This window comes from Gouania willdenowi, chromosome 5, assembly GCF_900634775.1.
Source record: "Gouania willdenowi chromosome 5, fGouWil2.1, whole genome shotgun sequence".
NCBI lineage: Eukaryota > Metazoa > Chordata > Actinopteri > Blenniiformes > Gobiesocidae > Gouania > Gouania willdenowi.
Genome location: NC_041048.1, coordinates 9,922,220 through 9,940,532, shown reverse-complemented (window position 1 = coordinate 9,940,532; position 18,313 = coordinate 9,922,220). Strand labels below are relative to the sequence as shown.

General features: G+C 36.6%; 1 protein-coding gene across 3 annotated transcripts in view; it reads left to right on the top strand.

Annotated features, from left to right (window-relative positions):
* Nucleotides 1-18,313, top strand: part of asic1b (acid-sensing (proton-gated) ion channel 1b) — a 201,050-nt gene that overhangs the window by 166,900 nt on the left and 15,837 nt on the right. For all 3 annotated transcript variants that reach the window (XM_028446065.1, XM_028446063.1, XM_028446064.1), the window contains 3 exons: nt 4,866-5,016; nt 11,516-11,643; nt 17,406-17,556. In XM_028446065.1, coding sequence (XP_028301866.1) covers nt 4,866-5,016; nt 11,516-11,643; nt 17,406-17,556 — 430 coding nt within the window. The remainder of the gene's footprint in view (nt 1-4,865; nt 5,017-11,515; nt 11,644-17,405; nt 17,557-18,313) is intronic.

Below are 18,313 nucleotides of genomic sequence, written 5' to 3'. Positions count from 1 at the left end.
TGGAAAAAAAGGTTAAAAAATGAGTTTGGCATCAAAGAAATTAATCATTCTTTTAAAGGAAATTCTGAATTTTTTTCAGCTTTTGATCAAATCAAATATGTCATTTCATTTATTTATTTGTTTATTTGAATTAGGATATTACAAACAGCAAACAGCATAAGCACAATGGCTAAATTTAATTTATTGTCCTAAGGCAGGTACACGTGATATAACATACAGTTGAACAATAACATTTAACATACAGTTAAGCAACATCACACAATGAGACAAACATTAAACTGAATGGCAATGGAAAACATGATAAGAAATATACTATTTACAATAATAAGAGAAAACAACAGTCAGGAGTTAACAACCAAAGAAAGTACAGTATTATCTATGGGTGCATGACTAATTTTTGAGAATTGGTTTGAAGATTGGGTAATTGCCTCAATTTCTGATGTTTTCTGGAAGTGTATTCGTAATTGTGTGCACAGAAACACTGGTATTAGACTTAACTGAAAGCCCTGAGCTACTCCTGACATCACGATGAAGATCCCGACTCCCCAAGGTCGCCACCGGCATCCACCGCCGCTGCTGCTGCGGCTCCACACACTCTGAACAGCCAGCACGATCTCCTCTGGTTACCACAGCAACTCCAACTCCTGGCCTTCTGTAGTCAATCACAAGCGCGGCTCCGTCACAAGAGGGCTGCGCACATACGTGAGAGCTGTAACCCCCCCACCCCCCTTCACACCCAATGCAGCCACAGTCATTTGTATTCTTGTATGTTCGGCCTCAGTCACAGAGAGAATTAAACAACTACAATCGCCACGATCTTATCTCAACTCCCCTGATCTGTATCTGCAAACCGTGTCCCTCTTTGTAGTCAGAGCAGCAATACACAGCCTTTGATCAAATTTGCCCAATAGAAATAAGAGACTGAAACGAGCAAACCTTGGAGGTAGAATGCTTGCTTTTTCACTGTTTTCACTGCCTGATTTGGACAAAACAAAGAATTCAATGGGGATTTTTTTTTTTATGTTTCCTTCTTAAAAAGTACTTTCTTTGCATGGACTAATATGACGTTTTCTGTTTTTCGCTTCAATCTTTGCTAAACAGGTTTTATTTGGACTCTGTGACTCACGCGGCGCATTTTGTTCCTTCCCTTCTGCTTTGTGCATGTGGTGTTTGTGTCGTTTGTACAGTTTTTCATCACGCTCCAACAGACTCCTGTCACGCTCGTCGACGTATGAGTCAGTTAGCATGAGCAAACGGTGTTAATGTTGTTGACTAGAAGTTTTCGTCATAGTTTGACTCTTAGCTAGACCAGTGGTTCTCAAACTTTTTGAGGTATTCCTAATTTTTAAACGAAGGTGAACCTTCAAGCCTCACCTTCACCCATTGCCCCACAAAAAAAATCCGGTCTAATAACACATTTTCAAACGTATTGAACTAACAGGAAACAAGTAACATATTTCATATTAAATCAAAAACTGAATTTAACTAATTAAAAGCATCAAAAAGAAATGTAAAAGTGCAGTAGTCAAAAATACAATAAATAATGAAACATTGTTTGCAATCTTTTTTTGTTTGTTTTTTTTCAATATTTGGTTTTAATATTCTGTGACGTTGTTATTTTATGGTTTTATCCTATGTGAGGTGACCTTGGGTGACTTGAAAGGTGCCATCAAACAAATAAAATGTATTATTAATCTGTGCAAAAAAGAATAAAAAAAACCAAAAAGGATTTTTTTTTTTTTTAAAGTCAGCTTTTGAAAGTGTTATTGTTCTACTCCATGTCAAATACATGCCACTGTAAATCAATATTTTTGTACGTTAGTTCCATGTCAATGCTCTCTTAATTTCTGCTACATGTTTTGGCTTCTCATTATTACTTTCTTGGGGTTTAGTTGTTTTTTTGTGTTAAATAATGATATTTATTGTCCCCCTGTTTGTCTCAATCCACCTATCACACCTCCACTCCCCATCGGGGGGCGTACCACACACTTTGAGAAGCACTGAAATAGACTATGGCTGCGTCCGAATAGTCCCTCCTATCTCCTTTCCTATCCACTTTTCTTTAACCCCGTGGATGATGTCACGGGGTTCTGGAAAGGTGTTAGGAAAAGGCGATCACGTTTGTTTTGACAATCAGACGCACTTCCACTAGGTGACGTAATAATCAGACGGCCGAGAAGGTTAGTGACGTCTGCCGTGGTGAAAAAACTACAAATTTCCGAAAACAGACTAAAAGCACATTTATAACACTTTCCGCTGATATAATCTCAATTATCACATGGCTTGAATGTAAATCAAAGGAAAAGAGGTTACCAGACTACGAGGAACAAAAAGTGAAACTAAAAGAACGTCACATTGAGAATGGTTGCTCCTTCCATTCAGAAATATGAATTATGTTGATTAAAACATAATGTGGCTAAAAATGTCTGTGATCCATTTTTCTTGAACCACAGAGTCTGTTTTATGTCACTTATAATCTGACAATATGTCTGCATATCATAAAATATGGGTTTCAGATTATTTAAAGTTGTTCAAGGCATTAATATTGCAGTGGTAATTTACTGTACATGATGCAGACATAGGGTTCATGTGGTCAAAGGGTTTTTTTGGGGCAGACCGGTCTGGGGTTCAAAGGTTTCAGTGTGTGTGTCCAATGAATCTCTCAGGGTTTTTGTAGCTGCTGATAGCGCTAAGCATAACAATGACAGAGTCTCTGAGAAGAGGCCTTGGTAAATATCAGTACAATAGTATCTGGCCTGCTTAGGACAGTTTGACCGGAACTGACCAGGAGAGATTCTGTAATCACTTATCAATCCATCCTTTGTTAAAAAATAAAAGTCCTGATGACCAAATTTTGACTAAAATTAAGTTACATTTTAGTCAAAAGACTATTGTTAAAATGTAATCAAAATTTGCTGGATCCACCCAGGAACTGCATCAGTTCCAGAATGTCAATCCAAAAACTTTTAGTGGAATTCCCACTGATACGTTCCAGTTTTGCCCTAAACTGAAAGCTTTTCTCACCTTTCCTACATCTTGACTTCAGAGTTTAGACTGAGGGCAGAGAGCAAAGGCTTTGCTGATCTCAGTTATTACTCTAACGCTCTTGTTGCATCTGCTCCTCTGACCTTGCCGACACGTTCTTTCTGTTTCACTATGTGAATGTCACAAAGGTCAAGGTTGATTATACATTATATTGTTCTTTTATACCAAGCTCACTATCGTGCACAATGACAACAAAGTAGAGAAGCAATTAATTTTGGATCCCAGCCATGACTTTCCATTTTCTAATGTTAATGATTTGATTATAGATCCATTACGGCTTTTTGGTGTTTGTCCACAGGTCACAGTTTGCTGCAATTCCAGTAGAGTCCACAAACTGTCTGCCATACACAATAAACATGCACAATAATGTGTTATCTTTAAATTAAGCTGCAGTATTGTAAAAAATCACTGGGCTGTGGCCAGTATGTGGTGGATGAAGTAAAACAGGAGCTAGTTATGTTTTCCTAATTTGATGTTTTATCTTTTTCCTAAAATGGGAAAGAACTGGAGGTTTAATGCAAATTTTAAAAAAATGCTCCTGTCATAGTTGGTAAACAAATGAGTTGTCCTTAAGTTTGTGTATATTTTTTTTACATGTTGCCTTTGAATTTAGACTTATTACTAATTAGTTTAAACGAAAACAATATTTGACATGAGATGCAACATTTTTCACTTCAAATGGATTTTGGTATATGACTAAATCAAGGAAAACAATAAATGAGCTTAAACAACAAAATTGTGTTTAGTATTTTCATCAGTGAGTGCTAACATAATCTACAAAATTAATAAAGAAAGTTTTGATTGCACAAACTTAAATTGAAGTAAGCTATATTCACGCTTTTCCGGATTTTTTGCAAACTTTCTAAATGTGTTTTTGTGTATTAAAATAAAAAAACAGCACTTAGTTCAGTACATTCCAGAGAAGTGGAAACTGAACATTGCAAAACAGTTGACATGAAACTCAAACATTTTTTTAGTGTGATATTTTTCTGTAATTAATTGCAATTAAAGTCCCATCAGTGCTTCTAATTCAAGTCATCAATCTCCTTTGTTCCACCATCCTTTTCAGGACAGTTTATGCCATTTCATTATTTTATTCTTCCAAAATTTTTATTTAAAGTTGCAGTATGTAGATTCTTCTACTTTTAATTATGTCTTTAATACCTAAAATAAAAATTTGAGTGTTAAGAAGCATGTCCTTAACTGTCATGCCATATGTGATTTTTTTTTTTTTTTTAGACTACATATATATATATATATATATATATATATATATATATATATATATATATATATATATATATATATATATATATATATACATTAATAAATATTGCTGGCCCGGCCAACCAGTAGTACCTATTTTCCACCGGTTGGGTGAGTATAAGCCTACTTACAGCAGAGCAGTCCCTGAACTGGGCCATTTCTGGTAACAAACATCCATCAAACAGATAAACGGTGAGGTTTACAACTAACAAACAACTGCTTAAACATCTTCACTCATGAACACATTGCACATGTTAAGCTGACGATATACATTGGCCCGCATGGGCCCGCCGAAAACATTTGCGTGGTGTAGCAGAGAATATTGTCACCTGTACTTTCAGTGATCAGGACCGGATATGGCGGAAGTGTCGGTTGTACTCAGTATTATGCCACCTAGTGGTGGCAGAAATTGCTTGCAAATCTCACATATTGCACCTTGACCTGTGCCTTTGTGTGAGGACGAAACCTGCACACCTGTCGACACTTGAAACGAAACTCAATACATTGTATCTAGTTGTCACTACAAAAAAATACTTTCTCTTTGTGTGTTTCAGATTTTTACACGTTATGGAAAATGCTACACATTTAATTCAGGCAAAGATGGGCGCCCGCTGCTGGTGACGATGAAGGGCGGTACAGGAAACGGCCTGGAGTTGATGTTGGACATCCAACAGGATGAGTATCTGCCAGTGTGGGGGGAAACTGGTAAGCTTATCTTTCCTTTGACGTTTCAAAACCTTACCGTACCAACCTTTCAATTGTGGAAGAATACAAATATATTTATAAAGCAATCATAAGAGTAGGTCTGCTGAGGGATTGAGTTAAAAAGCCTTCAAAGAGATTCCGCTTCTAATCCCTTACATTTATATTGCTTTCACTCTGAGCCTTGTTGATGTTTTCAGTCCATTAATCTTATTGAACTTTCTCTTTCTTCAGACCAAACACATTCAGTTTCTTCTACTGCAAAATAAATACACAGAAAACAGCCCAAAGTGTATAAAAATGTTCTCATCACTTGAGTGATGATCCAGAAAAGTACACTCTTCTGTAATTTAAAATGCATGATGCGTGTCGGCAAGATTTTATCGACTGTGTGTAGAAAAAAAAAAAAAAAAAACAGATTGGTATCGGTTGGAATGACATGTATTTTATAGTAATGTAATTGCATCGCCTGTCAGTTTGGCTTCTGGTTCACATGAATCAACGATGAATAGGAACATTTTCTAGATCTGAAATCAATGGAGGCTCCTCGCTCATGGGTTGAGCTCTCGTCTGCAGAGTTTTGCTTCATTGGAGAAGCTTATATTCTGTGGTTACAGAAACCTAATGTCTACGGCTGTTGCATATGACTACAGCAGTATCATGCTAGTACTTGATATTGATTTTTAATTGAAATATTTCAGGAAGTTAAAAGTGATAAATTCTTAGTTTTTATGTACGGTACATGAACAGAGATCGTATTGATAGCAGGGAGTTAATAAATAACATCGTTTTCATTGCGGTGTGTGAGCTTAGACTTTATTTTTTAAATACATCCATCCTTTAAACAGGTAAACAAGTGCCCATTGAGATTAGAATCTGGGCTTAAAGGCAGCATATTACACACTTTCAGGATGCAATCGAGCACGTGTCAAACGCAAGGCCCGGGGGCCCGGGGCCAAATCCAGCCCTTTAAAACATCCAAATCAAAACACTTAGAAACATGAATTATTGTGGAAATAACAACATACTTTAGGTGTGGATTTCTCAGTAGGGTTGCACATTTCAACAGGGACTTAAGCTCTGGAATTTTGGCAGTATTAAAACAATTTAAACTTTTCATGGGAATTATTTATCAGAATCAGAATTCATTTATTAATCCCAGGGGGAAATTCCTTTTGTTACAGCCACTTATATCAGAAATAAAAGAATAAACATTAAACAAAGACAAAAGAAAGAATAAACAAGTGTATAATTAAGTAAAAGACTGTTAAAAATAAGGATTAGATACACACATAAATTAACCAGAAATTTGGAGTAATTTTAAATCACTGTATCATATCCAAACCTAAATATGGCATCCATGCAATAACACACTTAAAAAAAACATAAGATTTCAACAGATTTATTTGGTTGTACATCTTTACAATTATTCAACTATTTTTTTCCAAAATCCTTCTCAATCCTCAACTTATTTAACAAAATGTCCCCAAATTACCAGTAAATAGATATTGTCACTACCTGTCACCTATTGCTTGGATATTGTCTTGTATACTCTACATACATACTGTACTTTCATACATTTATACATTAAGATCAAACTCATCTGTATTTGGCTCCTGAAGTTAAATGAGTTTGACATCCATGCAATAGAGGGTCCCAATTTACATGGAAACAAAAGTAAAAAAATACAGTGTCGCATTTTAAAATAACGTTAAATATGTTTGGTTAAAATGAGGTTCATGGCAGGGGAGGCAAATATGCCAAACTTAATCAGAACAGGCTTTTTACAGCCACCACATCACAACCTGGTAATACGGGTGTCAATTAAAGCAACAGATTACCTTAAATTCACCATTTTCTGCCAGTTCGCACAGTCCCTAATCAGCCATTTAAATTTGGTTTGAAGAAAATCTGAGAAGAGAATAGCTAAACACAGGATGTCATATCATATTTTTCTGATTGGCGCTACCTCTCCATAACAAGAAGCATTAAAGTGTGCATAACACTGCCCGCACATGCAGGCACCATTACCACCTGTCTTATTTCACCATTTTTCATAGCATTCCAAATTAGCGACTGACAGCCAGTAATAAACCCAGTAAACACAGAATACATTATTCTCTCCATTAGAAGAGGAATTTAAATAATTTAATGTTGACTAAGGTGGCAACTTAGAATTGCAAACAGCTCTCAGTTTACAGCCTCTGCATAACCCAATATTTGGACTATTAAAAAATGACTGAACCACTTTTATTCGCAATTTTTTTTGGCATTTAAACCAAGAAGAAAATATGAAGTCAATTGTGGTAATGATGATGTTAGAATGAAGCCAGAAAAATATACTATAAAACACTATAAATGTTTTTAATATATGCATGATTGTTTTACAGTTCACACTGTTGATAAATGGTATACTGTTGTATATACAGTTTATAGTTAAATTCCCTTAGCAATTTTTTTTTATAGCTTTTTGTATTTAAATTAGTTAAATTCTGTCAAGATCAATGCGTGCAATTACAGAATTTAAAAAAGAAAAATAACAGCAGTGTGTCATGTCCCAATATTGTGTGTTAAAAGGGAGAAACAGTAGCTGGGATCACTTTAAAGTCCAACAGGATTTACACCTTTTGTTTCTATTCCATGATGAGCAGTGAATCTGCACAGAAAGAGAGAGAAACTGTTTCTATGCTCTCAGTAGAGGACAGTTAAAAATGAATTAGCATAAGAACATGCATGGAAAACAGAAGCTTTAATAAATGCCTGTTTTTGTTCTGTCGGGTCTATATCCACCCCATGGGAAATCTGATTTAAAAAGCTTGTGTGGAGAACAGAACAGACAGTAAGTAATGAAGGAAGAATAAACCAGAGCGGTGGAAACACAGACCATCGAAAAGCCAGGGAGGATCAAATGTCAGCCAGGTAAGACATGTTGGCTTTGACAGAAACCCAAGACTCTATGATTTCTACTCCATGACAGGCAATAGTAAAGGCTACCAAGAAAAATAATAACTAATATCAATATAACTGGCTTCAAGCTTAAGCTTTTGAAAGCATAATCTCACAAGAACAGGGAAAAAATCTAAACCCAAGTTTCCCTATTTCCTGATCCTGGATAGTTACAGTATATTCTACTTGTCCTGTTCTCTCTCTGTTTCACCAAAGAGACTTTATTCTAATGTTATCTATTGCTTGTTCTCAGCAGTGATGGATGATAAAAAATGTAATAGATTTAAATATTTTACAGTTGGCATATGCAGGATAGTGGGTCTCCATGACCAGGAATGAACAAGCCTGATATGTGAATCAGACTCCGATAGTTTGTGGTTTAAAAAAAAAAAATCTATATATGTTATTTATGTGCTGACATGTAATTTAGAGCCGGAGTATCAAACTCATTTTAGTTCAGGGGCCAAAAACAGACCAGTTTAAGTGGACCACAGATCATAGGCGGGAAAACAAACAATTTTATAATTCATGGGCCCTAGTTTGCACTTCCACGAATATATTTAGTATGTAAGGCACAGATAATATCCACACAATAAGTGACAGATATCAGTCCAGGGTGTCCGCAGGGTCTTAAAAAGTATTAATAGTTGATAAATGAATTGTGGGAAAATTAAAGCCCTCAAAAATATTAGAAAAGTCTTTATCACAATTTTATGAGGTATTATTATTGGTATTCAAGCTTTGACTCGGTTGCGTACTTGGAGCTAGATTGCCGTGCGCATACGGGTACGACATCACGTGACAGTGAATGTTGCGGCGCGAAAAACAGACGGGAAGAAAACAAAAATTGGAAAGTGCAACTTCTCTGACTCCTAACTCAAGATGAGCGAATTCAAAGATTGGATGAAGCCAGTTGGGAATAACAACCGGGAAGCCCTTTGCACACTTTGTAAGAAAAGGATTAGCGTAGCATCGATAGGCGTAAACGTTAAAGTTGAAGAGCTGGAGAAAAGGATCAAAATCCTGCATGAAGTGTGCAACACACTTCAAATTGATGCAGACCATCTTGCTGAGCAGGCAGAAGGAAAATCTGGGTAATTAATGGCCCAACTTATCACCAAGTCCAACACCTTGCGCCGAAGGCACAAAGAAAAGCTCAAAGAGCTGATGGACACAGAGAAGCTGATTGAAAGCAAATCACACAATCTCAGGCACATGCCCTAGATTTTGTGACCAAATTTTATTTATTTGGGGAAATTTTGTGGAATAATTTGAGGAAAATAGTAGGATTTTGGATAAACTGAGAGTACTTACAACAATTTTAGGGTAAAAATGGCTATTGTGAGCTTTAAAGAGCCAGATTTGGCCCCCCAGGCTTTGAGTTCGACCCATGTGCTTTAGAGGACGGGCTCCCGTGTTTAGATAGAAAAAACAGAATTAACATTCTGAAACAGAAGAAGCTATCACATCATTTGTTACCCTCCCCCCTCTTTATTTAAAATCAGGGCCCAACACGATACGGAAATGCCTTGCATGCATGTTTTGGGACAATATCACACATTTACACCCTATTTTTCATCAGAAAAAATGGTTATTGGATGTCTAGAAAGTGTGTTTGAGGTGTAACGTTACTCTAGCACACCTGACCCTCCTGATTGAGCCATCATGCATCCTTTCAAAATGGCTATTTTGAGCTACAGTTTACCATCAGGTAAAGCTTCAGTCATGCATCAAACTCACAGCCTCACCAGCTTCACCGATGCACTCACCCACCACTGTGTTTTTCTGGATAAAATAAGAAACCAGTTCACATATATGTGGGAGAGGCCTTGGTTGATAGAATTGATAGAAGTATCTGTTCAACACATTGTGCAAATAAACAAGGTTGAGTTTGTGCCTTACTTTGCTACCTGACCTCAGTTGTGAGTATCCTTGGACACCCAAGACATCAAGAAAATCACTGTGTATCAGCAGAATAAAATGAGCCGGTGTGTCCACAGCTTGGAAAATTACAGTTAACTCACTCATAACTGAAAAAAATTGAAATGTTATGATTATGCCCTCCTGGTTTTACTGATCAGAACATTTTTCCATAATAGTTGCCTGGCTGATTGCACACAAAGGCATGTCATTTGTTGAAGTCAAATTTTTGATTTTTTAAGGGAACGACAGATGGCTTTGTCTTAATAACATGCATCGTTGCATGGTTACAAATGGAGCTCAGTTGGCGTACGTACTGTATGTGTGCTGCTACAAACCTTGAACATTTGTCTTTGTAGCATCAGAAAAGTAGCTTTGTTGAAATGCAATATACAAAAGGTGCTTCTTAATTAACTCTCATAAAGCCAAACACTTAAACGATTGTACAGCATGAAAAGGATTAGAGAAAAACACAGAAGTCCCTATAGTCCTTGTTATGGAACGCTGAATCTCCCTCGAACCAAGTCGTCACCAAAAAACCCCACAAGTATCTGCTGTTGTGATCAAAATGATTGTACTGCTTCTAGTCCCTGTGTCATTTTTAAAGCTGTAAATCTGCTTCATTTAAAATCTTTGGAGTGGAGTACCGCAGCTTAGGAGGCTGTTCGCTGTATTGATTTTCTTTTTATCCTCATCATCATTCATTTAGTGTTTTATCTCTTGTCTCTGTGTAGTAAATAAAAGTGTGTGTTGTCATCATTTTTCTTTACGTACAGGGCCGTCAGTCTTTTTAATTCTCATTTCATGTCCTTAATAACACACTCTGATGATATAAACTTATTATTTATGTTATGTTTACTTCGGGCACCTGCACCCAATTACCTGATTTGATCATTTGCATTATGGTGCATCCCTAGAGGTGTGCATTGGCATGAATTGGACAATATGGTACAATTCATGATTTATACGATATACATCACGATATATCACAATATCAAGAATTACAAATTGGTACAAAATGGTATGAATTACAATTTATAAATGTAACTCAAGTACAAATATCAAAAACAAGATGTGTTTATTGAACTGTCAAATTACATTTTTCAAAAAAGTTTAACTTTTGCTTCTAGAACAGATTCTGAATCTGTTAAGTTCTAAAGTAATTATTATTATTTTTTAAACGTAACCACATACATTTATAAAAGTGCCCAGTATGTTTTGTGAAAAGCTAAAAAGCATTGAGGAGTGATGTAGTTTAACCAGGTCTGATGTGGTTCACTGATACCTAGTGACCGGGCGTTTACGTGCTATGCATATGTTGGCGCAGTTACATTTTTTTTTAAATTAAGAAACATGATTAAAAAATGTGTTTGGATCTTTTTTGAAATTATACGATAATCGCATGGTGCCATATCGTGATATATCTTAGTCATCCCTATGGTACAATTCTTTAAAATCTTTATTCTTTATTTATTTTTTACGATTTCTCTTAAATATATGCATTATATTGTTTTAATTTGAATAATCTATTATGTTTTTATTCATTCTTCATCCTGCGGATCAGTCTGTGCATACAAACACCCTCCCTGTGTTTTAAACATACTAACCCCTTGTTCTAACGCCTTGTTCTTGACAGACGAGACATCATTTGAAGCAGGGCTCAAAGTTCAGATCCACACCCAGGATGAGCCTCCCTTTATAGACCAGCTGGGCTTCGGAGTGGCGCCAGGGTTTCAGACCTTCGTGTCTTGCCAGGAGCAGCGGGTATGTCTTAGAAAATGAAACAGGATTTGAAGGGTTCTGATGGTAAAATACAGCCTCATGTCTGAGTTTATATTTCTGATAGTTGACGAGAGACAACAACGGTGACTATTACAGCCTAGGAGGATAGATTCACTGGTTGCTGGTCTGTCTCAAATGCAGAAAAAGTGCTACTTGGAAGTCTGCCTCACTTTGTGGCCCATTTCATCAGTACTGCATCCTTGGCTCCCTTATACAATCTTTCATTATAGACACGAGAATCTGCCAGGCCTAAGTCGAGCTTTGGCTCATTGCCGAGCAACACTCCAGCTCTGCCACTCACTTTTCTTTGATCCACAAGAATCTTCAGGATCTTTTTTTTTTCTCTGGTTGCTCCAAAAGTCGCTGCCTTTTGTCAGCTTTGTCGTTCCCTGCAGAGGGCCATGTCAGTCAGTGTCTCTGTCAAATCAAAACTGTGCCAAACTAGTCCACGAGATGTTTGATCTGGGAGGTGTGAAAGAAATTATTTGTATTCTGAATATTTCAAAAGCTTAGCTGGGGATATTTTCAATAGATTTTGGAGTCATACTTTTGCTTGTGTGCTATTTTCTTGTCACCAAGGTGTCAGTGTAAACCAAGCATGACGTGACCTTACCGTGCACATCTAACAGCCTGGATGATGGAGGTATTGGAGAGACATTAATTAATAAAAGGTTGAATTTAAAGTAAACCTCACTGTGCACGCTGCTCAGTGATGGAGTTACATGTTTGTGACTGTTCAAGGATTTTAATCAAACCCCAGGAGCTGTAAGCACTGCGTCATTAGCATCACGCTGCGGTGGAGGACAAAACGCTGCTCTACTTCCACATTAAAGAGGTTGAAAACATTGTTTGCATGAAAAACCCCTACTGTTTCCAAAAAATGACAACAAAAAAAAAGAAGTTTGCCGCAAACCCATTAATGAGGACAAGTTACTTGTTATTCTTCAACAGTATAATGAAATTAAAGAAGGCCATTCTATTGGCTGGAAGCCACAGTGAAGTTCACGTTGTAATTTCTGATATCCTGGATACTTTTTGCCAACTCTAAAGTGGGGCTCAGAAACCTTTTTGATTGTGAAAACTTCTCTCAGGATACTAATGGGTACTTGTTTTCGTGTGTCTCGCGCAACTTGAAAAAGCCAAAAGTGGCACATAGTGTGCAGCTGTTCTATTAAATGTGCCTGCGTGGCATTTTGGAAAAGCAAATTTATCCCATAATTATTTTTCTAGTTAGACTTTGAGTTTAATAAATCAAAATTTCTATTGTGTATCGCCATTTTGAGCAAAAATATTGAGATATGAGTTATGGTCGATATCGTCCATCCCTATGGTCAACTCTGCGATTTGTGGTGAGAAAGTGGGATTGAGTGAATTGTGAATAGAGAGGTTTTCTCCGCGTTTTTTGGCGCGCCTGCAGTTACGCGCTTCTCTCCTACGCATATTCTTCGGTTCAGGCACTTGACACGCCCACTGCACATAAGGAGCCTAAAAGCATGTCGTCTGTGAATGAAGGCAGGCTGAAGGAAAGGAGGCGGTGATGTCATTTTTTTGGGCTGTCGCGAAATCATGGAACATGGAGTTTTCCCAACGGTTGTAAATGAAATCCGTGAAAGTTATTAAGTACACTTTTAATTTGAAACACCTTAATTGATAAACAATGTAACAGGTTCATTTGATCAGATTATTGCACTGTGAGGATCAGCCGCATTCTGTCCGAGTCACAGTTAAAATCTCTCTCTTTGATCAGCGCTTCATCATAGAGCTGCTCAATTAATCGAAAATCCATTATGAGTTTGATTATTACACCCAACAATTACAAAAATAACTATGGAGAAAAAATTATTATTTAAAAAATATATATATGTATTTTTTTTTTTTACTTTTTTTTTTGCGTGTAAAAGTGAGCAAACTTGATTTTAGTGTTTGACGGATTTTATTTGTTTAATAATATATTTTGTTTTAGGTTTTTTTTGTACAAAAAATAAAGAACTTTTTGGTTGACAAATAATCTTTTGAATAATCGTGATTTAAATTATGACTGAAATAATCGTGATTATAATCTTTTCTATAATCAAGCAGCCCTACTTCATCATCCGTGCACATTACATCACATTGTCATCATCATCATCTGTCATTAATGTTTCACTTGTTTTTTACTCTTGTAGTGTGAGCAAACTGTGGCTTTACGTTGTACACTCAGTGTTAAAACTGATTAATCAGTCTGACATCTGTCAGAGTTTGTAGCGAGCTGCAGCAGCAACACACACACACACACACACACACACACACAGCTGATCTAACACATTTTGTCCTGTCTCGAGCTGGTAAATGTGAACATATTAGTAATGCTGATGGTCAATCCTTTTGCGTGCTTGTGTGACTCCCCCCCATCCCTGTGACAGTGTGTCATTCGATTCTTTCCGGGAGTCTCTTCTGCAATATTATGAGTCCGTGTGGCTTCAAATGTCCATATTTCTAGTGCAATATAATGTTTCATCTTATCGGGGTGCTGCACTTATTCCAGGGTTAGCAGCGTGTAAGAGGAAAAGGACTTACACACACCGGAGAATGCGCATAAGGCTTTATTTGAATGGGAACACCCACATTTCAGGGCTGCTCCACCCACAGTGCGTAACTGGGATGAAGGCGCACAACGACTGACTTAAGTACAGAGGGAGAATAATGCACAGCCAAAAACAGCTTAGGTGCAGGAGCCCATAGTGAGTATTGAGTAGGTAGTTAGCATAGCATAGACTTTTCTTTGGGGATTTTATAGTATACACTGGGCGTGTTCTAACTGCTCCAGGAGCTCGACCCATAATCAATTGTCTTTCCATCCATGTCCTTACACAGCGTTGTTGGGATTGTGTTTCAGCCCTTCAAGCTGTAGCCGGAATTTTCATGCTGTCGCATATGTTGGAATGTGTCCTGCTTTGTTTCTCATTAGCTCCCTTTTTTCCCCTCCAACAGCCATTACAGTTCATTCATTACAATTAGCCATCCTATTTTCTTTCTCTCCTCTGGTCTCTATTTATTTATTTTTTCTGTTGTTTGGCAGCCTCACTCACTATTAAACTAATGCAGTCCTTTAGTGAAATGCTGTTTGGGATTTTCCATCAAGCCAAGCTGTCACTCACTTCGATCCCACAAAGGAAATGTCTGCATTATCCCCCACACTCAAACACAAAAAGGAAAATCTGTCAGGCCAACTCTCTTCTTATGTTTTTGCTTTCTATTTGCTCATCCTGACCTCACATTTAAAAGAGTAATTAAGGTCCCAGGAGTAACATGATTTGTTTTTGTGGTCATGGTCAGTGAGCAGTTAAAATTCCACAAACGTGTTTTTGTCTTTTTTTTTCTTTCATATTTGTATGCAGAATAGGAAGTAATGTCCCCACAGTGTGATCTCACAGGGTTAATTGAGGCTTTTGAAAATCAAAATAGGAAGCCAGCCAGTGCATAACAGAGCCATGCACGTGTAGCTCCTTCAATAGGTCTAGTCCTGCAGGTAATGAAGTGAATAAATACATGTTGCTCATGTTGAGCCACAGATTTTCTATTTGACTTCAGAAAATGTCTTTAATGACGATGAAAATCAGTGTTTTCTTAAGTAGTTTTAATTGTGTCAATCTCCACCATACTGTCAGTGTATTTGTGTATTTTTAAATGTATGCCTTGGGTTAAAAATGAGCAACTCTATCCACAAAAACACATGGCTGCAGTTTTCACTTCTGTCCAAAATGCAAAATGCTGGTCTCTAAGGCTCAACAGTTTCTTTTAATTTAGTGCTCTGTGAACACTCACCGATGCACTATTTCAACTGATGAGACGGAAACACACACACACGGCCAACGTTTCTAGCTTTATCTGATGAGTCAGATAATATTGTACTGTTTGATCTGACCTTTTAGTGTGAATGTGTGTTTTTGTTTCTTACATCTTTTGTGGTCGTATCATGGTAGTGAGTTTTGTATAAAGACTCCAGCTGCAAGCATCCAGCGGTATTAGATTTGGTGAAATTAAACTCCCATTTTCTAAGCATTCAATGAAAAATCCTGGTAGGAAAACAGCAGAGGTGTAAAGAGTACTGATATATCTTATTCAAGTAGAAGTACTGTTACTGTACTTGATTCAAATTGTACTCAAGTACAAATACAAGTAAGTCATACATAAAATTCTCAAAAGTAGCTCAATTAAATAATACTCAAAGTACAAGGTACAGGTTACTTTTACCCACCACATTTATTTTTGGTAATAAATCTCAACACGGTTCCCTTGCATACAGTAAACATCTCATGTATAAACTTAAAAAGAAAGAGACCAAATCTACCACAATTGGAACTCAGTTTATTTTCCACCAAGGCATCTGTATAAAATAAAAGTTACTTTTTTTTTTTTTTTTTTTTTTAAATGACCAATTAATTTAATTAAAAATAAAGAAAATGTATCAGGTTCCAAGTATAGCTACATTTATTAATTCTAAAACTAACAAAATAACCTCCATTTATTGCTGTTTTGGTGCGGTACATTACATTTAATCTGATTGGTCGGCTATGATGTGATTGTTCATTGTCATTTCATTTTTTGGTCACACTTTAGTTTAGGAAACACCTATTAACCATTAATTAGTTACTTTTTAGCATTAGTAACATATTGGTTCTTAATTACTTATTAAATACTTATTAATGCCTTGTTCTTATTAATGCCTTATTATGCACTTAATGGCAGTCTTGCAGTCCAAACAGGGTTAGGATTAGGGTCAGGATTAGGGTTAGAGTTAACGTTAACCCTAGCCTTAACCTTAACATATTGAGAGCGTAATTCATTAAATAACAACTTCTTTACTTACTACTAATAAGTAATAATTCTGAGGTTATTGAGGGAAAACTCTTAGTTAATGGCTCACTGGTTGTATAATAAGGCCATGCAGAATAAGGCATTAATAAATACTTAATAATGATTATTTAAGAGTGAATATGTTACTTATTTCCATGCTAATAAGCAACTAATTAATGATTAATAGGTGTTAGCGTTAGTGTTATCCATTGTTTGAAGCTTTACAATGTCTGTTGATCATTTTAAAACAAGAAATCATAATTTACTCAATAACCGTTGGGTGTATGTAACAAATAACTTTAGTTTTTTTTTTTTTTTTTTTTAAATGCACGTAAGTACAAGTAAAATTATTGATTTAGAAATATACTCAAAAAAGTACAAGTACCCATAAAAGGAACTCAATTACAGTAATGTGAGTACTTGTAATCCATTATCTTCACCTCTGGAAAACAGCATAAAGCCTAACAGGTCACTTTTTGTTGCTCTGTGCATTTTTCATGATGAATGGAGATAAAGAACTTCCTTTGTTGATAAAATTGTATTTGTTTGGTTAATTTTTTCTTTCATAAAATGGAGAGCACACAGTGTTGTATCCCATAGCCATCATGGATGAAGGTAAATTCTCACAAAAGCTGATAGTATTCGGGTTTTTTGCATGTAGAGTGGGCAGCATAACAAAGAATGGAGGGAGATAAGAATAGGAGACGCGTAGGAGAGGAGCTCCTACTCTGAGCACCGCTTTACGCATGTGTTCGCCATAGAGGGGGAAATAGAATTCAACTCGTGTGCCAAATGCAGTAAATGTGTAATCGATCATCATGTTGACAGAGTGCAAGGTCAAACGACTGCATCGACGGGGCTCGGGACACAGTGTTCTTATTACGGAAGTGTCTTTGTTTCCGTTTCAGCTGACGTACCTGCCGCCTCCATGGGGGGACTGCAAAGCCACACCAATGGACTCGGACTTCTTCAGCTCCTACAGCATCACGGCCTGCCGTATCGACTGTGAGACGCGATACCTGGTGGAGAACTGTAACTGCAGGATGGTTCACATGCCTGGTTGGTGAAAGACAAGGACAATAGAACACCTTAAGCCCTCTTTAGTTTAGTTTAGTTTAGTTTAGTTTAGTTTTGAACATTCTTCACCTTTTTTTTTTTTTTTTTTACAACATTCGCATTACAATTTTACAACATTCACATTATTCAATTATAGAAGCTCAAAAAAGGAGTAGGGTTAGTATTTTACGATAGGTATTTAGAATTCCTGAGTTGGCAGTTAGCTTGTGGCTGGCTGGAAGTCTCACCGGGACTTTATTAGCACCTCTTTAAAACAATGCTAGCTTTTTAAAGTGTTTATAGACAAAGCCAGTTGTTGCTGATATCAGAAACCACTTTACTTTTTTTTTAAAGGTCATCCATGCAGCTGTATATCTGCACAGTATTTGTTTCATTTATTGCCTTGGCACGGCACAGATATATCTGTTTATTTCTATTTAAATGACGATATAGCACTTAACAGGCCTAAAATAGGGTTCCAAATTGGGGGAATTTGAAATTCTGTCAAAGATTTGTAGGAAAGACAAATGTCTTTACGTATTTTACTAGCGTAGTATCAATTGTATCATCTATTTTTATCATTTTTGTCAGCCTGGCATCAACGCTTCAATTTCAAATCATAGTAATGACGTTAAACCAAAAAAATGTGACACATGCTTATTCTTATACTGTTAGGACCTCTGATTTTATATTACAGGAAATCATAGAATTCACTTCCTAAACCAAAATGGCAATACATTATAAAAACAAAAATAATTTA